Below are 19,998 nucleotides of genomic sequence, written 5' to 3' on the forward strand. Positions count from 1 at the left end.
TATCAATCTCATTTATTATTATGGATGAGACATTTTGGACCCAAGATGAGTTATTTTGTTCTCCTCCATTCTTACAAACCTCCTCAGAATGAATTCTCATGCAGGCCACCCTGGCAGAGAAGGAGATGATGATGGCAGATAGGCTTTCCTTTGCCAGCACCAGGGCAGGACCACAGCAAAGCGTTCAGGATGCTGAGGTGCAGGCAAGGCTAATACCAGTGCTTTCTGAGAGCACTCACCCTCACTGATTAATGTCACTCCAGCCTCACTTCATCTTCTCTTAAGCAAGAGGAAAAGGTAATTGCCTACACTTATCAGCACGGCTACAGAAGTATCCCCTGGCAGGCTCTAAACCTGACACACTGCTGAGATGGATGCAAGAGGAGCAGTGTGAGTGCCTGCTTTCTGCCTCTCTGGCTGCACGGGTGGACACTTTCTCCAGCTCAAGGGCAACAGGGCAGCAGTGTGCAGAGGCACCCCTGATGGTCTCCTCTACTTCATTCAGGGCTCTCAATCCTGACTATTGTATCAATGTATACACTGCTCGACTGGTGGGCAATGCTGGAAGATATGATGAAGGGGGGACAGGCTCTCTTTTGTTATCAGCATCCTCAGATGGCGTTTTGCACTTGGTTGCCTTCTGTTGAAGGTGTCTTGGGTGTTTGGTAAGATTTATCTGCAAGCCTTAGAGAAAGCTTAATGCAGACATAGGCATACGTCACCTCCACCACGGGAGAAGGCAGAGCTCAGCTCTGGGGATTTGTCCTTGATCATTAGGGTTCACTCTGCTTTTCCCCACACCACTCCAGAGTCTCTACTTTTGTTATTTTGGGAACATCCAAAATCTCACAGATGTTCTCCTTCTTTGAAAACTCCACGTTGAGCAGATTGTGTGATAAATCTTGCTTAATGCCTTTCCAAACATCTGTTGGTTGTTTCAGAAAGTCTCCTCTTACTCTTTCCTACACCCCACAACCCCTTGTCCTTTCCCAGGACATCCCACTAACAGGGGTTAATAAAAAGACACCTTTTGGAGAAGCAAGAACCCACGTTCAGTTTCACTTTGCAGACCTGCAGGGCTCAGCGCAGGGTGTCCCTCACCACAGTCAGGTTGTGCTCCTGGAGGTACTGCAGCAGGATTTGTCCCCGCCTCTCCAGGACCTGCAGCAGAGGCCACAGCCCTGCAGCACCTCCCTGGCTCTCCCACAGCTCCTGGTCCCTGTACAGCGACTTCAGCAGCCTGTGGGTCAGGCAGCCCGACCTCAGTGTGGCCACAGCTGTCTCTGGGAAGCTGAAATGATGAACGGAGATGGAGTCTGCCATCAGGTACTCTGACCCAGAAATCATCAAAGCCTGCACATGAGAAACAGGAAGGTAGGGAGGAGATACCCCACCAAGTGCTCACGCACTGCCCATCTCACCTGTCTATGCCCTGCAGCAGCCTGAAGTTGAGCTTTGACTCTGGTTGCTGTGGCCGGCCTGCGTTGTCGATAAACACCAGCTGGGACGGAGCACTCCTCCGAACCTGCCAGCAGAGGTGGGAAGGAGAAGCTTGCCTACCGTGGGGAGTCACCAGCCTAGTGTTTTAGGCTGGCTTTTTAATGCACTGAGTAACCCTGGGAACCGGTGGGATCTGCAGCTGCCAGCACCGCCCAGGGATCTGATATTTTGTCCAGAGCAACCTCTGGGACATGGGCAGCAGAAAGGGATCACAGGGGCTGGGGACGTACCAGGATGTGCACCAGGAACAACTCGGATGGGTTTCGACACTTTTCATGGAGCATCTCCTCCACGCAGGGCTCGGAGGCGTCAGGCTCGAATCCACAGCAATATCGGTCCAGGCGGTCATGAACCTGTGGGAGATATTTGGGGTCCTCAGTGGGAGCAGATGCCCTGCATGGGCAGGTCCAAAGTGTTTCTCACAAGGAGATTTTCTTGTTCAGATGGAAATAACATGTTTTTAAGGATCCTAGGTGGTCATTAAGTAGAAAAGCTGCTTACACTAGTGCATGAGAGAGACAGGGAAGCACCCAGAAGCTGAGACTTGCAAAATGCCTTGGGACTGGAGAGGAGTCTGACAGAGGTGACAGTGACAAGTTTTCCTGTTGGAGTTCAGACACCATGTGCTGCACAGACCAAGTGGGCTATGCTTGCAGCTGAAATGAAAGGAAGGGCTATGTAAAGGGGAATGCAAAATAACTTCAATACGACACATCAAGGCTGTGAAGCAAGGCAAGTTCAGCAGCAAGCAGCCCAGCTGCAGCACAGAGTTTGTTGAGACGGCTGGTGTTGAGCCAGGAACCAGGGCTCAGCATGCACAGAGGTTCCTGAAGCAGTTGCAGAGCTGTAGACTGTCAAGGGTGAGCAACTTACAAGAGGTACCTGCTCATCTCATCTGATAATTAGTAAAATTTAACAAAGTTGTGCTTTGAGACAGAGCCCAGTAGGAAACACAGCTATGCATTGGGGAGGATGCCACAGGAAGTGCAAGGTTTGTTTTCCATGGCTATTACTTCCATAACCCTGCAAGAAACAGATTAGTCCCACTCCAGAGATCCTTAACAAATCCCTCTATTTCCTGACGTTTAATGAAGCACTCCAGTCAGCATTTCTCCACTGGGAGAGCTACCCATTAAAGTGCTAAAGTTCCCTTTGACATGAAACACATTGAAATGAAAGAAAACATCACATTTCTTCCATACATTTCCTTTGTCCATATACTAAAAAGCTCAGCACACCAATTTCTCTCGCCCGCGGTGTTGTTTTCTTTCATAGCAGAATAATAGTCTGCACAGAAGGTGAAGACAGTCTGGGATGATTTATGCAGACATTAAATGCACTCATGTATCAGGGAGAAGCAAGCTCTGCACAGTCCTGTAGGCACCACACAGAAGCCCACGATAGTTACGGTTGGGAGAAGTTTTGGGCCAAATTCCCAACAAACCAGCATGGTTGTGCAAAAGCCATGGGGTGTGGAAATCCTGAGTCCAAGACGCCAAGAAGGAGAAGGAGACATTGCGGTAAGGATGCTGTGGTTATGGTGGTGGTGATGAGTCAGTACTTCCCGAGCACCCCTCTGAAGTTTGTCAGCACTCCCAGCAGCTGGAGGCAGGGAGTCAAGTTGGAGTGCGCCTAAAGAAAGCCCAGGAGAAGAGAGACGGGAACAGCATGCACAGAGTGGGGCTGTGCCCTGTCCCAGCCACCTCCAGTCCCCCGTGGACATCTGAAACCAAGGACATTTGGTGCCAGACTCACGAGGTGTATGGTGGAGGCTGATTCTGGTGTCCCAGATGAGATGGACCAGCTGGGTAGTGGCACATTTAGAGCACCTCCAAAGTTCTGACCAGCTGTACCCCAGCAGCTTTCCCTGTGTCATTTATGTTCACATCCAAATGACGCTCGCAAAGGGTGCATCAGGTCCTGCTGCTGTAACACAGATACATGAGTCACACCTTCTCTCATCTGCTCAGTTCAAGATCTGTTACAAAGCACCTTAGATTTAAGTTTCTCTTTGATTCCAGGTTTGGCTGGGATGGGGACCACTTCTCCCATCACCAAGAGCCACCACTTCCAGCTTCCTGATAGGAGAGGAAAGGGGAAATTGCCACAGAAAAGCCCATAACAGAGCGGTAGCCATCATCAGGAAGAAGATGGGCCCACCAGGACCACTGCATCCTGAAGGACTGAGTCAGCAAGGTAGTCTGGGTGTTGAACAGGTGATGAAGTACCAGCATTTGTGTGGTTTTTTTTGTCTTTCTGCTGGGTATAGGGAGGAAAAAAAAAAGGAAGGACCAGGACTTTGCTTGTGCAGCCTTGAGGGGAAGGTATTTATCAAACGTAATCTGCGATTGCTGGAGCTCTCAAGTAGAGCATTGACAAGTCTGAGTAACTCTTGCATCACCAGAAAGAGAAGAAGGCCAGGGGGAACCATGTGCAAGACTCCTGGACTTGCAGAGCCCTGGAGACATTTATGGCCACTACCACAGCATTTGGATCAAGTCCCGAGTTTCTACATTCCCTGTTTTCAGCAAAAAGCTCTGAAACACAGAGGGAGAACAGATGGGAAGAAGTCAAATTCTAAAACCTTTGAGAAGACAATGAAGATCTCAATGCATGGTTGAGGGCTGCATGGGAGGGCTCCAAGCTCATGGCTTCCCACTCTCCAGCATGTACTGCAGGATGCTAGAGCCATTTCTGAAAGATGTAATTTCTTTTCTACAGCATCCTGCTGGCTTCGTGCCTCTTTGTGTGATTTTTCCACATGGGAGGATTCCATTGGAGCTATTAAGAAAAAAATTTGTGGATTGCTCTTTGATATATCATTTCACTCTTTCAGGCCTCTGAGGGAAATTTTCCTTAAAACTGGATGGCTTTTGCTTCTGGAGACTCAGCTTTTCCACTGTGCTCAATAGGATTTGGGCCTGGGGAAGGGAAAGGAGTTGGTTAATCTTCCCATTTGTTTGGCTGTTTCATCTAAAATACTTCCAAGCCCAGCCACGACTGCTCCTCCTCTGCCAGCCACAGTCTGATGTTATAAAGATTAATGGTCAGAGTGTGGAAAAAAAAGAGAAAAAAAAAAGAGTAACGAAAGCACACATTTAATCATCTTTTTTCTCTTTTTTTCTGCCTTTTTTTTTTTTTTTTAATGTATGTATCTATATATATAATTGCCCTTTCAGATAGTTTGCCCTTGTCCACTAATTGAAGTTGCAGCTGTGAGGTGCCTGAACAGGTCTTCTTTCCATAGCAATCCCTTTTGCCTCCTCAAGGTTGCCCCATAATACGTGATAACTGCCTGTGACATGCAGTAATCTCTCACAGCACAGGCTATGATTTTCCAGACAGAAAAAGACACTGTTCACTCTAAGGAAGAGGAGGAGGAGGAAAAGGCACTACCAAACAAAGCTGCGTGAGTGCTGGCCCCCATGCAGCACATCTCTGGAGCAAGCACATGGAAGCCCCAGGGCTGGTGCAGGAGATGCTGCCTTCACCAAGCAGTGCCCTGTCCTGAGCCACTGCAGCACCCACATGATGGCAAAGGAAGCCACGCTGGGATGAAGCTGTACCACATGAGAGCAGACATTCATATCCTCTAAAAAGCCAGCAATTATGAAACTAAAGCCTCCAGAAAACGCACACTTCATGAGCACGAAAAATGTATTTTTTTGTTTAAAGACAGCCTACTCTGAAAAGAAAAAATAAATAGACTTGTGCCTTCTTGTGCTGCACTGTGATGGAGAGAGGAAGGAAAGGTAGCAGGGATTTTCTTTTTGTTGTCAGAGGGACTTTGCCTGGGCTTGGAGCCTGGAGGATTCACTATGTGTTAAAATCCCTGGAGCTGAGCAGAAAAAATTTCCTCTTTGGTTTGAATTTTGCCTGGCAAACCCAACCATCCAGAGCCAGACTCAGCAGAGTGTCTTCTCCACAGGTGTCCATGTTCCTTGAAAGGCCATGTTTGCTTCATGGCTGAGTGTGCAAAGGCAGAGATAGGCACCAGTGTAGGTTTTGGAGATATTCTTCAGTTTTTCAATTCTGCTGTTTACTGCTGCTCGCCACAAGCTCGCCCAAGTCATGTGTGAGAGTCACCACCTGAGACAGGGTCGTGTGGAAGGTGAAGGCACTGGAACATGTTGCCCAGTGGTGTGGTTGATGCTTCATCCCTAGAGACTTTCAAGGTGAGGCTGGATCAGGCCCTGGGCACCCCTATCTAGCTGTGGTGTCCCTGTTTATGGCAGGGGATTAGATGGCTTTCAGAGGTCCCTTCCAACTCTAAGGATTCTATGATTCTATGATCTTTGAGACATCCCAGAAAGTGCCAAGTGATACCTCAGCAGTGATATTTTGGCTCATGTTTTGATACTCTCACCCAAGAAAACACAATTCCTGTGCTACCCCTGGTAGAGAAAGATGTGATGGACAGAGAATTGTGGCCAGGTGCAGGAGGACCTGGTGTCCCATGCAGTGTTAATGGCAGCCTCCCTCGCCCAAGCCCTACCTGCAGGAGGAAGTCGAAGAGTGCCAAGCGGCCCCACTCACCGCGCTGGATGCTTGCACAGGCTGTGTCTCCTGCCACCGGGGCCACACTGTGGGACCGTAGCATCTCCTGATACTGCAGCCACCCCAGGGCACAAGAGTTCTGGTCATTGTTGGTGTCCTCCAGGTGCTGGACGTCAGGTGCCCACCAGATGAGGGGCCGGGGGACACCATTGGTATAGCTGTAGGGTAGGATGGGGCTGGAGAAGCGGCGGGCCACTGCGGGCAGGCTCCTGTTCAGCCCTAAGACCCTGTCCAGGTGGAAGGCCACCACCTCATAGAGGTCTGTGGAGCGCTTGATGAGCCCACATCGCCCATCCCCACAGTCCTCCCCTGGACTGGCAGGCTGGGTGTCACCATCAGCACGCAGACGGATGCGCAGGACCTGCCCATGGGCTGGCACACGGCGTTTAGAGACTACTTGGCCACGGGCCAGCAGCTCCATCTTCTGGATGTCATCCTCTGAGAGCCACGGTGGGACTGTCTCACCAAAACACAGCCTGTCCTCCTGAGGTGAGCCGCCCCACCTGCATGGCTGATCCGCACAAGGGGAAGGCATTGAGGCACCCCACTGCCTCAGCCAACGTCCTTTCCCCCTGTGTCTTTTTGCTCCCCGGCTGGGGGGCTGGTCCCTACATGGGGTGATGGCCACATCTCGCCGGGGCCGGGGTGCCAGCAGGAGTGATGCAGGTGCTGGAGGTGCTGGTGCCACATGGGGCAAAGGGGCCTGGCCATGGTCCCCATTTGGTGGAGAGGGGAGGTAGGAGAGTGCCAGCAGGGCCAGGGCCAACAAGATTAGCAGAGCCAATAGGGAAGGGTGCTTCAGCCCCGTCCTTCTCCACGGTCGCTGGGCCTGTGGATCAGAAGGAAGAAAGTCATCAGGAGTGTCTGCATTACTAAGCCACTGTGTCTGCTTTGCCCTAAAGCCATTGCAGGTATCACAGCACCAGCTGAAAAGCCACCCTGCTGGCTGTGACCTGTGTTGGTACCAAGCTCTCATCTCCTTGCTGATGGCCAGCCTACTTTATAAGTCTCTGTTTTCCAGCCCAGCACCACCCATCTGCTTTACAGGGACATTTCCCAGCAATTCAGCAACGAGGCTTGAGACAATAAGTAGGGAACAAGGCCTTGTTCCTCCTTGCTTTACAATTATTTATTTTGGAAGTACAAGCATATCCACAGCAGAGCACGGTGGGACAATACACTGCCAAGGAAGGGATAAGGAATTGTTTGTAAGAGTAAAAGCTTGAAAAAATAAGAGATGAAATGCTGTAGGAGAGGGAGCCAGCAGCCAGTGTCTTCCAGAAGGCAGCACACAAGAACCACAGAATGGTTTGGGTTGGAAGGAGCCTTAAAGACCACGAAGTTCCACCCCCCTGCCATGAGCAGGAACACTTCCCACTAGACCAAGTTGCCCAAAGCCCCATCCAGCCTGGTCTTAAACATCTCAATGGATAGAGCATCCATAGCTTCTCAGGACAGAATGCTTTGCTTACACTCAGCTTACACTGGCCTCCTCCCATAAATCTCCAGATCCATGTTAGAAACACAGGACAAAAATAAACAGGAGTTTCTCAGAAACCTCACACACACCTGAGTATTTTTCAGAGCCTTGCTCCAAACAACCCAAATAACAACAGCTCTGTTTTTTGCTTTCCTAAAATCAGACCTTAAGTGCTGCCATCGGTGTTCATGAATGCACTTGGGAACTCATACGTTCATGGTGCAGAAAGCCTTGTGTGTGCACAGCCACCAAGACCACCTGTAATTACGTAAATTCACACCCTTGAGGGTGCACACAGAAGTCATTTGAGAAACACTGAAAGTTCAATAGGAAAAACCCTGTTTATTCCAACGGGGGAAAGCATCGCTGGTCACAGGGAGCCAAACAGATGGTAATAATTATCCTTTCTTTAAAATGTCAAGTTGGTTTGCAAAGTGAGTGGTTGAAGCATCCTTACTGCCTGAAACTGCTTTGTCCTCGCCCTGGGCAGGTTTGCTTCAGGCACTGCAAGTTACAGTCAAGCCTGAAGTCCTTCAGTGTGAGCCTGGACCACCATTGCCCTTTCCCTACTCAGCTTGCAGAACCTGGTTTTCCCTGCTACAAAGACAGTAATAAGGGAAAAAAAGTGTGAGTACATCCTATATGTTATTTCTGGCAGTCGATATTGCAAATTTAATAATAACCTAGATGATACAGCATTGCAGAAATGGTGCTATATTTACAAGCCATGGGTAAATCCTTTTCTAAAGAGAACTTCTCCAAGCTCATGCAGTAAAAAATGCTGCACTTGAAACTATGGCTTCAATTCAGCCTGAAATGAAAACCATACATACTGTTCCACTTTGCCAGCTTGACAAACTGACAGTGCAGCACGTCTTCTCTAGAAATTAGGTACATTTCCCAGCAGGCAAGCTAACTAAAAGCCCATAAAAAGGCTTCAGAGAGGTACTGCTCATTCCAGGACACCAAGGAGCAAACAACGTTGCAATGCTCACGCATCACATGAACATACAGCACAACCTGGGTTCCTGAAGGCACAGGCTGGCCTTCAGGAGGGATAAAAAACTTTCTGAGTGTGGGTCAGAGGATTTTATCCTTGATGCTTTGTTCCCAGGGCGCCTGAACCTTGGCGGAATTTGCAGTGGAGAAGCCTGTTTTCAATTGCTTTCCAAAGTGCATCAAATTGGCTTTGTTGAGCTTGGAAGAAAAGAAAAACAAACCCAAAACTTCATTATCCAGGAATGTAAGAAACAGCCTTAAAACCACAAAAGATGCCATAGAAATACATGGCCTTCAAATGCGAGATTCATACCCGCTCCCCTCTGGAGTCTGCCAAATAAACCACAGAATTGTGTGGACAGCAGGCAACGCAGCCCACCGTGACCAAATTAACAAAGACCACTTGAGCGGCCACCAGAAATCCTCATCCACAGCCCACGCTCCCAGGAGAATCTGCAAAGCCTTGCACTCATCACAGCTGCCCAGGAACGTGGGGCTGATAGGGGCACATCCACACAATTCACCACATGGCATCTGCTCCAGGAATGGCACAGCACCATTCTTCTGGTTATGGTTGGAAAATGCATGAGTTTATCAAAAGGAAAGCTCACAGCAGCCAGGAGACCAAATCCCTTTCTCACCAGAGCACGAGCTGAAAGAAATCCCCAGCAGAGCCCATGATTCAAGTGCTAAGTATCTTCCTATATCATCCTGCCCGGGAAAGATATACAGCTTGCCAAGTGAGGCTTTACTAAGACAGCTCTTGAATTACAGCCACCAGCTCTGAGGCAGCCCCAGCCCCCTTCAGACCCCATCAGATGTACAAAAGTGGCCACAGCAACCCAGGGGCAAAGGGATGCTGGATCTGCTGCCACATGTTGCTTGGTCTGTCCTGCCAAACCTTTCCAGCTGGCACACGAAACGTTCAGTTCTATGATTGATGGAAAGGGCATTTTCCATCTTGATGCTATCTATGGTGCAACTCATATTCCCACTAATTTAATCCCAGGAGTCAGCACATAGCACCACCAGAGCAAACAGTCTCTGGGATGCTCCACTTACAGTGTTTGAAGCTTGAGCCTGCCGCTGCCTGCTGGGTTTTCCTTGCCTCCTCTTCCTGCTGTACCTCAGATGCACACAGGATGGCTTCCCCATGTGCGTGGGGAAGCTGCAAGAGGGGCCCCTTCCCCAGCAGAACAGATGTGGCTTGCCTTTGTGCAACATCTGCGCCGCGTGTGCCCGAACGTCTCAAACAGTGCTGCCTTTGTGCAGTGGGAGCCGCACAGAGGATGCTCTGGAGGAGGGCAGAAGCCTGCAGACTGCATGCTGGGGATGTCCGTGTCTAATCCTGCACACACGCTGCTCTGCATGCTGGTTTCCTTCTGGTGGAGAACAATGCTCTTTCTCATGACTTCTGTCCAGCTGCAGCATGGGACTCAGCTGCACTGCTGATTTCTCTGAGCATGCCCAAAGACAGGACAGCAATAACAGCAATGAGCCTGGGGCCACCTCAAGTCCCTGTTCTCACAATGTCCCTGACCCCAAAGCTTCTTCCTTCCAGAGCTGCTCACCGACTTCGGCTCTTCACCTTCAGTGGGGTTGAGCTGGTTCAGCTCCTTTCTGCATTATAGCAGCAAAGAGCAAAAGTGCTGGAAAGTGACATCTTTTTGCAGAGCGTTTTGAGCTACATGGGCTACAGGGAGGAATATATTAACATGAAATCAAATTCTGTTCCCTTCTTGCTCTTGGTGAGCTTACCAATCCTGTTGATGAGTGCCTGAAGAACTGCCAAACCTCTCTTACACATTTCTGGGACCCGATCCAGTTCTATTTGTTTTATTGGGGGTTACATTTTCCCCGTGGCTGAGCTTGGGGTGAATTTCAACCCTCTTTTGATTTTCAGCCTTCGTAGACTGGCTGCAGAATGCTCTGAGCGCATTTTAGTGGAGGCAGTGCAAGCGGGCTGGCTCCATCTCCTCTTGCTTGCTCCAAGGGATTTTTTTCTTCCTGGAGAGCAAAGGAGTGCATTCGTAGGATTCCACAGCTGCAGCCAGGAGTGGGGGGACAGCGGGGCCATTCAGCCCCAGGCTAGATTGAAAACAGAATTGTTCAGACGTGCCCATCCTCAAATACAGGAAAGTAATAATTTCATTCAATTTAAACCATTCCTTCAGTTCCTATGCAGAAAATTAAAGGGAAAGGAATCTGCTCCCTGCCTGGCTTTGCCTCTGCTTCTCACTTTCCCTTCTCCCAGCAGACCTCACCAGGTGAATGAATGGGCACTGTCCTAGGGCACGGTGAGCAGCCGCAGAGCTCTGAGCCTGCGAAGCAGGAGGGGCAATTCTGGCATCTGGCAGCTCTGCAAGAGCAGTAATAACATGCAGTCAGCCCCTCTTGGTCATAGTGCCTCATGCCGGGAGAACAATGGAGCTGCTGGAAATTCCTTGCTGGTAGATTTTGAAGCCGGAAGAAGTCAGAAATCATCTGAGTGTCTTGCTTAGGGTCCATGCACAGATGAAGCAACAGGACGAGCAGCTCAGGCACAGCTGGAAATCAATTCCCTTCACTGTCACTAACCTGCCTTTGAGGGTCTAGATCAAACGCCAATTAAAAGTGAAATCAATCAATACAGGAATTCACCAAGAAGAAACAATGGCATCATCAGACCTGCTCTTGCAAAGGGAGAATGGAAATCCATTGTAAAGTGAATGCCCTGCTCCAGCACGGAGTCCACAGCAGCAGCTGGCACACATTGTGAAAGGCTGCACAGTGCAGGCTGGAAGGGAGGGCAGCGCTGCAGGGGGAGCCTGGCATGGGGAGAGCTGCCCTGCTTCTTCCTTTGTGGGGAGGAGCCACTTCCGATCCCTAGATGTGCGACACTCTCCCCATTTGTTCTTTTTTTCCTTTTGCTGAAAATTGTTAATTGGGAAACTCAGACCAGTGTGTGCAAGTGGTGGTGGGATGGACACTGCCAAGTGCCACATCTCCCTGCACAAACACACACATGCACACACACACACACACACACACACACACCAGCAAGACTGCCCCAACACACTCACCAGCTCCCCTGGTCACGCTGCTCCAGGGACAAAGAGACTTGAGGTGACATAGGCAACGCTGCCACAGAGATTCACTGTTTCTGATTAAATATTCTTTCTCCCATTAAACCACCAGGCAAAACACATCACCGTGCCTGATAGCAGCACCTCAGCCCAAGGAACTGTGTCTGCGGATATCCTCACGACTGGCTGTGTGCATTCCCCATACTATCGGCAAGGACAGACCCATGCCGGACCCTCGCCTACATGTCCCAGCCCTGGGAGAGGTCCCTCCACACTGATTTCTCCAAAGACAGGTCAGCTGGGGGACATCCTCGCATCGAATCCCATGGGGTTGGTGCATCTGAAAAGGCTCTGCACCTCCTCCCACCCACAGCTCGGCAAGGAGACCCCCATATGTTACCATGGCTGGCAGTATCTGTCGGCTCGCTGCTCCTCGTGGGCTTCGCTGCACGCGGTCACCGTTGGGCTGACACTGCTCCCCAGCAGCAGTTCCGTGGAGAACCAGGATACAGACTGCATTATTTCTATATAAAATATCTGGGTGGCTGATCCACATCCCCTGTCCCCCGGGCGCCAGGCCAGGCACTGCCGCCCCGTGCCCTTCAGGCTGGCGGCAGTCCCTGCGCTGAGGACGCCTGGCCAAGTCCGGCCGCCAGTTTTCCAACTCGGCAGCAGCCCGGACCCACCTCCTGGTGGGGGGAGCAGAGAGGCTGGGAAGGGGGGAGCAGGCATTTGAAGAGTCTCTTTTTCACAATAAAAGCCCTTCTTGCTGCTTTTTTTCCCTTTTTTTTCTTTTAAAAACAGAGGACCGATTTGATCCAGGAGGTGCAGGTAAAGGGTGAAGTGACATGAACTGCTCCTGAGCCCCTGAGCTGGGACAAGCGGCAGAGCGGCAGAGCCTGGCGACCCCTCTGGTCCCACAGCACTGCACCTGGCAATGAGAGCCCCACGTCTGTGTGTGTGTGCCCAAAAATACCTTTCAAAGGTTTCTAGCAGTGTCTGCTGCTGTTCAGTAGCTGGAGTGGCGGGAAGAAGATTTCTGAGCAACTGGAAAGGAGTTCATGCTTTAAAGGCCATTTCTGGTGCTCTGGCCATTGAGATTGATTGGCATCATTTGTATTATGATCTACAATCAATAATCTATGATTAGTCATAGAATCACAGAGTATCTCAGGTTGGAGTGGACCCACAGGATCACTGAGTCCAGTTCCCAGATCCACACATCACAACCCAAAACCCAAACCCAATGTCTGACAGTGCTGTCCAAACGCTCCCTGAACTCCAGCACTTGGGGCCGTGCCCACTGCCCTGAGCAGCCCGTTCCATGCCCACCACCCTCTGGTGCCATTGGAACAGGCATGGATGGCTGCTGCAGGAGGCAGACATAAGGGATCAGCAGCAAAACTGCAGTGATAAATCCACAGCAACTAGAGACAGGTGCTCCAACCTCAGCATTCGGAAATTTTGATCTCATTCCCACACCTTCCTACTTCCCATGGAAAAGCTCTTTAACAGTGCTCACTGCGCAAAAAGAAAAAAAAAAAAAAATTAAATATGTTCACATTCTACCTGAGCTCTGTGGCCCTGAGGAGTCCATGGGGCATTGCTGTGGGAGGAGGTGGGATGCAGGATGCTGCAGGCCTGGTCACACCTTCTGCAAATTCATGGAATCACAGAATCACTCATAGAATCATAACGTTTGAAAAGCCCTCTAAGATCGTTGAGTCCAGCTGCCAACGCCACCACCCCCCCCCCCCCCCCCCGCTGACCTCATCCCTCAGTGCCACATCCACACGGTTCTTGAGCACCTCCAGGGACAATGACTGCCTCACTGCTCTCTCTGAGAAGAAATTCTTCCTCATATCCAACCTGAACCTCCTCTGGAACAACTTGAGGCCATTCCCCCTCATCCTATTGCTGTTACCTCGAAAAAGAAGCCAACCCCCACCTCACCACACCTCCTTTCAGGCAGCTGTAGAGAGCGATCAGGTCTCCCATCCCTGCTCCTGCTGGCTGCATTTCTGATACAAGCCCAGATGCTATTGGTCTTCTCATCCACCTGGGCACTCTGCTGGCTCATGTGAAGCCAGCTGCCCACTGGCACTGCCAGATCTTTTTGCATTGTGTGGCTTTCCAGCCAAGTTTCCTCTCAAAGAGCAAAACCTGGCTCTGAAATGACACAGAAGGTGGCATGCAGGAGGCTCCCTCTGAACATGAGACAGCACTTCTACTACTGTGCACATGACAGAGATCTGGCATAGGCTCAGAGAGGCTCTCGGGTCTCCTCTCTGGAGATCTTTTCCCCTTTACCTCAGGAGCAGGGGCAGAAGCTCCTGGAGCAAGGGTGGGTACAGACATCAGAAGGGACAGCAAGGTCCAGAAAGATTTGTACCTCTAAGAAGGTGAACAGATAAAGTTGAAGGGTATCTTTTCCCCATTTAGAAAAATGTGAGGCTCTAATGGGTTTGAGGAGCTGCGAATACAACTTTCCACATACACCAAGATAATTATAAGCTTGAATGGATTTCTGAGATCCAATCACTACCCGCATAAATCACTGCCTATTGCCCACTGATTACAAATGAGCTGCTAAGGAAGCCTTTGGATTTCTCTTTTCTCCTTGTTATCTCTTATATCTGCTGGCAGTGGGCCTTGACACCACTAAGGAGCAGCCTACAGAGGACAGTCTGAAACTGCAGCCACCCCCCCTGGCTACTGCAAAAGGACGGCAAAGAGCAAGCAGGAAGAGGAGAGCCAGGTAGCTGCCAGAGGTACTGGGCTTGGGGTTTGCAAAGCTAGAGATGCTGAGAAATTGACAGGCTGCTAAACCAGGTCCTCATCTGGCTTCTGAGCATGATGTGTCCCCATTCCTGGCCACTGTCCCCAAAGAGGACACAACCTAGCTCTCTAATGCAGGGAAAACACAGGTAATGGGAGATTTCTGCATATCTGGGAGGTAAGGAAAGAGAATCTGCTCTCTCAGGATGTCTGCATTGCTCTTATGGCAGTGAGCCCACTCAGGTCACCAACAGCACTCAGAATTCCCATGAATAGGGCCCAACCAGAGCATAGGGGTGCATTAATGTTGTCAGGTGCTTCTGTCATACCTTTTCTGACTCAATAAAAGTCAGAGGGCCTCATCCTGAAGCAGAAGAACATCTTTATAAACAGCATTCACAGTGCCAGACAGCACTACAACATCCACACAGAAACCAGACAATCCCTAGGTGTAATGGCTCCATGCCTCCCACAAGCACCTATGGCATCAGGCTGCTGTCATCACTCACATGCACACAGAACGAGGCACAAAAGTTTTTAAGACTTCCAGAACCTGTGGGTTAATCAGAAAAACACAGTTTCTCAGTCTGCAACTATTTAAAACTGGAGATTCAGATTTCCCATTATGATTTACTCATTATTATCTCTCTTCATTATTAACCTGAAGGAATGGCATAGAGCTGCATCAAGGGAGGGTCAGGTTGGGTGTTAGGAATAGGTTTTTCACCAGAGGGTGGTGGGCATGGAACAGGCTGCCCAATGCAGTGGCCACATTCTCAAGCTTGAGAGTTTAGGAAGAGTCTGAGCAATTACGTTCTCAGGTGCGTGATCTTATTTTTGCGTGGTCCTTTGCGAAGTCCTTTGCGAAGGAGTTGGACTTGATGGTCCTTACGTGTGCCTCCAAACTCAGGATGTGCTGTGATTCTACAATTCACCATTTCTCTAATCTGCAGACCTCACCAGCAAATTAAGGTGTGTGGATGTCTGTGTGTACCCTCAATTTTATCACTGTTTAAAAATATTGGAAATCTGATGAAGAATGGTGCACTGATGTCTCCTTAGAAGAATCCTGAAATCAAATATCAAGCAGCTTTCTCATCATAGAATAACTAAGGTTGGAAAGCCCTCTAAGGTCACCTAGTCCAACCATCGACCCATCCCTGCCATACCACTGACCACTGACTCTCTCAGTGCCACATCCACACAGTTCTTCAGCACCTCCAGGGCCAGTGCCTGCACCACCTCCCTGGGCAGCCTGTGCCACTGCCTCACTGCTCTTTCTCAGAAGAAATGTTTCCTTATATCCAACTTGAAATCTGGTATGTGGAGCTCTGACTGTTACAATTTCAGGACCCAACGGGTATGTGGTACAACACCATTACCTTAGAAACACCCAAAGTGCTTTGCTGGCATGACCACCAAGATCTGACCATGAAGGTAACAAAGCTTTTCCTTAAAGGAAGTTACTTGAACTCCCAAAGATGCTTACATTGACTACAAATGTACCTTTGTTACTAAGGCAGGAAAAAAAGTATCCCAAAAGGCTAAGCCCAGGGGACTGTGTCCTACTGGCTCCCTGTGGAAGAAGATAAGAGCAAATCCAAAGAAGTACCTCGGCACTTCCTGCATTGTGATTCTGTCAGGTTTGTTCTGTGCTCCACAAGGAAATTTGCACTGTGAATAGGGACGCATCATTTAAACTTCACAGCAACTCACTTCTTTTTCAGCTAATCGACCTGAGCTTCCATGGACTCCTCTGTGAAAAGGCATTTTCTCACCACCATCTCCAGCCCCACAGCTGTCTCACACACAGGCTGATCTTCAATAGACTGGTTTACAGCACTGAATAGGACAGATTCCTCCACAACCAGTAGCAATTCCTGGGACACCTTATCACAAGGTTGTGGACAGGGGCAGTGTGAACAGGCTTCAGAAATTCGACACATTCACAGGCAAGTCTGTAAGAGATTCTGAAGAAACTGGGCAGGGGAGAGCCCTGTAGCAGTGCTGGTCCTGCCCCTGTACACGTTGGAGAAGGGGAAGGGCCACGCTCCTGTCTGTGCCCACCCAGCACCTCCCAAGAACAGTTGTTTCTCCTAGATCACGTTCAGGTGGCTGGGAGCTGAGGCAGCCTGCTCACGTATGGGGTGAGGACCTGCACAGAGCAGCAGCTTGCCAGACTCCCCCTGGACTCTGAAAAACGCTTTGAGCATCCAGAGCAAAAATGATGCCACTTTTAGCTAGTCAGAGTTAATTTGCTTCATTATGCCAAAAACCCTCTGATTTTTTCCATTATCCACAGAGGCTTCCAGGATGAGCTAAGGCTCACATATGCAATGTGAATGAGACAAGCAGCAGAAATAAAAGACAAACAAGCTTCCCCCAAAAATCCATTTAAAGCTATTCTGAAGCTCCGGGGGGAAGAGAAAGGGGAAGAAAAGGAAAAAGCCCACAAGTCTGTTTCCCATTCTTTCTTTATATCACCTTTAAACAGCATCAATCAGCAACTCAGCTAGGAGCAGCTTTTCTTTTGTTTGATGGCTTGGGTAAACATGAGGTTCAAACAGCGGCTCTAAGACTTGACTGCTGAGTTATTGTGAAAAGTATTCAGATGTTGTGCCCTCCCACTGGGTGTCTTCAGGTAAAGCTCCAGCTGATCTCACAGACAGTATTTCTCCCTTCTATTTAAATATCAACACTATTCCTTTTCTAAGGCATATACCAAAGCAGAGCATCCAGGTGAGATCCTGCCACACAAACCTGCACCAAGGGCACTGTGCCCCAACAGAGCACACAAAGCAGGCATGAAAAGGGCTCCCCTGTCCATCACGGGACCACAAAACAAAATATCCTGAGACACACCTTCGTGCCATGAGGCCAATGGAGAAATGCTGAGAAGCACCTGTGACAGATGCCCCATCCTTGAAGGTGCTCAAGGCCAGGTTGGATGGGGCTCTGGGTGGCCTGATTCATTGGGTGGCAGCCCTGCCCACAGCAAGAGGCTGGCACTGGGTGGAATTTGAGGTCCCTTCCAACACAAGCCATCCTATGATACTATGATTCAAACTCAAAACATCAAAAACTATCCTGAACGTGAAAAAATGACAGGAATTATAAAAGGAAAGAACCAAAACACAAAGACCTGAAACAGGACAAGCAAAGATCACACAGCCAGTCCCTTGATTTACTCCATATATTTGTAAGCCTTAAAATGCTTATCATTATGCAATCAATAATATCCTGAATAAAAAGTAATGTCTTAACAAAAGGCAGCATATGGAATTTTCAGATATCTTATCAACATGGACTGGGGGGAGGAGAGGGACACACAAGGCTAGAAATGTTTGAGGGACACTGCAAGCAGAGGAAGACAAAAAGCAGAGGGAATTCAGATGAGAACCACACAAGTCCATGATCAGCACTGATGGCACAGGAGCTCAGCCAGTGCCAGCGTGAATTGCTTTTGGGTTGAGTTGCCACTGTTGCATCGAATGCCTAGAACAGCCATATTCCACCTGAGGAGTGACCCAGCCCGCCCTGCAGCCAGCCCCTGCCCCACACCATCATGGTAGCAGCTCTGCCACTCAGCAGCCCAGCCCAGCCGAGTGGCAGGCATGCACCCATTGCCCAAGGGAGCCATGGCAATTCTTCTTCATGAAGTGTGGCCCAGACAAGCCCAGAAGGGACACACACACACACCAAGACATGTCTCTCAGCACCACACTGACATCTATTAAATCCCTCTACAGAGCAGCAGCTGTGGTTTGGGTAAGAATTTGCCTGTGGAAGAGTCATTTTGCCAAAAAGGAGCACAAGCAATGCTAGAGGCTCTGGGAAGGTGCCTCTTGTGGAGCTGGGGAGCCCACTGGGCATAAGTGTTCAAAATGAAACTTCAATTATGGCGAGCACAAGGCATGGCAAGTTGATGAGTTGGCCCAGCACTGCAGCCTTGCACAACACTGCACTAGATTATTGTAAATTACACAAAGGGACTCCAATCCTGCTCCCCTAGTTGCTCATATCTCCCAGACTTGGCAGCACCTGCCTCTAACTGCAGTTTAGGAAGTACTTATCTGCTAATCCCAGGGGTAAAATCGCCCTCTCTACTCCCAGCATGCCTCCTATGTGTTCTGTGTGAAACCAGCTAATAACATCAATGCCAGGACTTCACCTTAAGCTGCTTCAGAACAGCAGATCCAATTTCTTAACACTCCACAAAATAAAGAAGTACACGCTGACCGGGTCCAGCAAATTCCATCTTAGTCAACTGTAAATGTAAAATAAAGATATGGATAAGCACATCCATCACTGTCAAATATACACACCATCACCTTTGTTTGGCACCATTCCCTCGTATGCAAGGGCAGCAGTTACCTTGAGGTGCTGTGAAAAGCAAATATTGCCACCGTGTGGTAAGCACTAGGAACAAACCCATCCTTCTGCCTTGTTATGTGCGGCCTTCAATCCGACCATCCAGCACCCAAGGCACAGCACCCATTGCTCGAGGTGCACCCCTGACACCATGCAAAGCCCCGGCAGTTTGAGAGCTTTCATCACTTCTAAGGAGCAGCACAAGAGGCTCACACACAACACGCTGTCAGAAGGTGAAGTTACCCCAAAACCTGGTACATTCTACTGTTTCTCTTTCCTCCAGACTGTAATCCAACATAACATCTCCAGGTACTTGAGTGCAAATTCTGATCTCAATTTGCATTGTTTCAGAGGTTTTTCTTTCTTAGTTACACCATTCACACCAATTGTACGTTTCAACTCAATTTCCAGAGGCATAAAACTGTTGTCTCAAACTACTTGTAAGTGCCTGAGGAAACGTGCCCAGTATTAGTTAAAAGAACAGCCAGGCACATAACTGTTGATAAGCATTCATTTTTAAAAGCACACATCATCGGCCTACTTGACAATATATGAATGTATATTTGACAGGGTCCTTGAACGTCTTACAACCTTCATTTTTCAATATTCTCCTGCCTCCATTTTATATTTGACTTTAAAAATAACTTCCCTTTATACAAGAGAACTCAGATCTACAATTTCTCCACTCAACATGAAGAAAATACATCCCCTGCCAACAGACCACACCTGAGAAAGCATGGAAGATGCTGACACTTACAGATGCAGACATTAAAGTGCAAAGACTAAATCAATTTGAAATACTGAATTAAATAACTATTTTTTTAGGTCACGTCCCTTTTTACTTAATGGTTTTGACTGAAAAGTGGCAATTGTGTGCTGTATAGTTTAAGGAACTCAGGTGTGTAAGGTACTGATACAAACTATCAACTACAAACACACTGAAGAGCTGGCATGCTAAACAAAACCATCCATTTCCATCTTGTTAATAAACCACTCAGCACAACTGCGTGTTTTTAGACATTTGTGGTGCAGAAGTATCCCAGGTCACTGCTCACAGATCACTACATGATATCTGAGGATATGAACTATCTTGAGTTAGGAAAAACATCAACATTTCTAACTGTCTTGGGAGCAAAGTACTGAGCATGTCTGTATGGTAAACAGAATGTGACAAAAACATTTGTGTGTTCCAGAGAAACCCTTGAGCCCAACGCTTGTAATATTAATAAATGAGACAGACAACAGAAG

General features: G+C 48.9%; 1 protein-coding gene across 1 annotated transcript; it reads right to left on the reverse strand.

Moving 5' to 3' along the window:
* On the reverse strand, nucleotides 1-12,612 carry GASK1A (golgi associated kinase 1A). Its single transcript, XM_052695927.1, has 5 exons — nucleotides 12,002-12,612; nucleotides 5,996-6,886; nucleotides 1,731-1,853; nucleotides 1,422-1,525; nucleotides 1-1,291 (listed from the first exon to the last, which is right to left on the reverse strand). The coding sequence occupies exons 1-5, from the start codon at nucleotides 12,155-12,157 to the stop codon at nucleotides 1,081-1,083; spliced, it is 1,485 nt and encodes a 494-aa protein (XP_052551887.1). The 5' UTR covers nucleotides 12,158-12,612; the 3' UTR covers nucleotides 1-1,080.
* Between the last annotated feature and the right edge of the window lie 7,386 nt (nucleotides 12,613-19,998).

The sequence above is a fragment of the Tympanuchus pallidicinctus genome, unplaced genomic scaffold (genome assembly GCF_026119805.1).
Source record: "Tympanuchus pallidicinctus isolate F22 unplaced genomic scaffold, pur_lepc_1.0 scaffold3, whole genome shotgun sequence".
NCBI classification, from domain to species: Eukaryota; Metazoa; Chordata; class Aves; order Galliformes; family Phasianidae; genus Tympanuchus; species Tympanuchus pallidicinctus.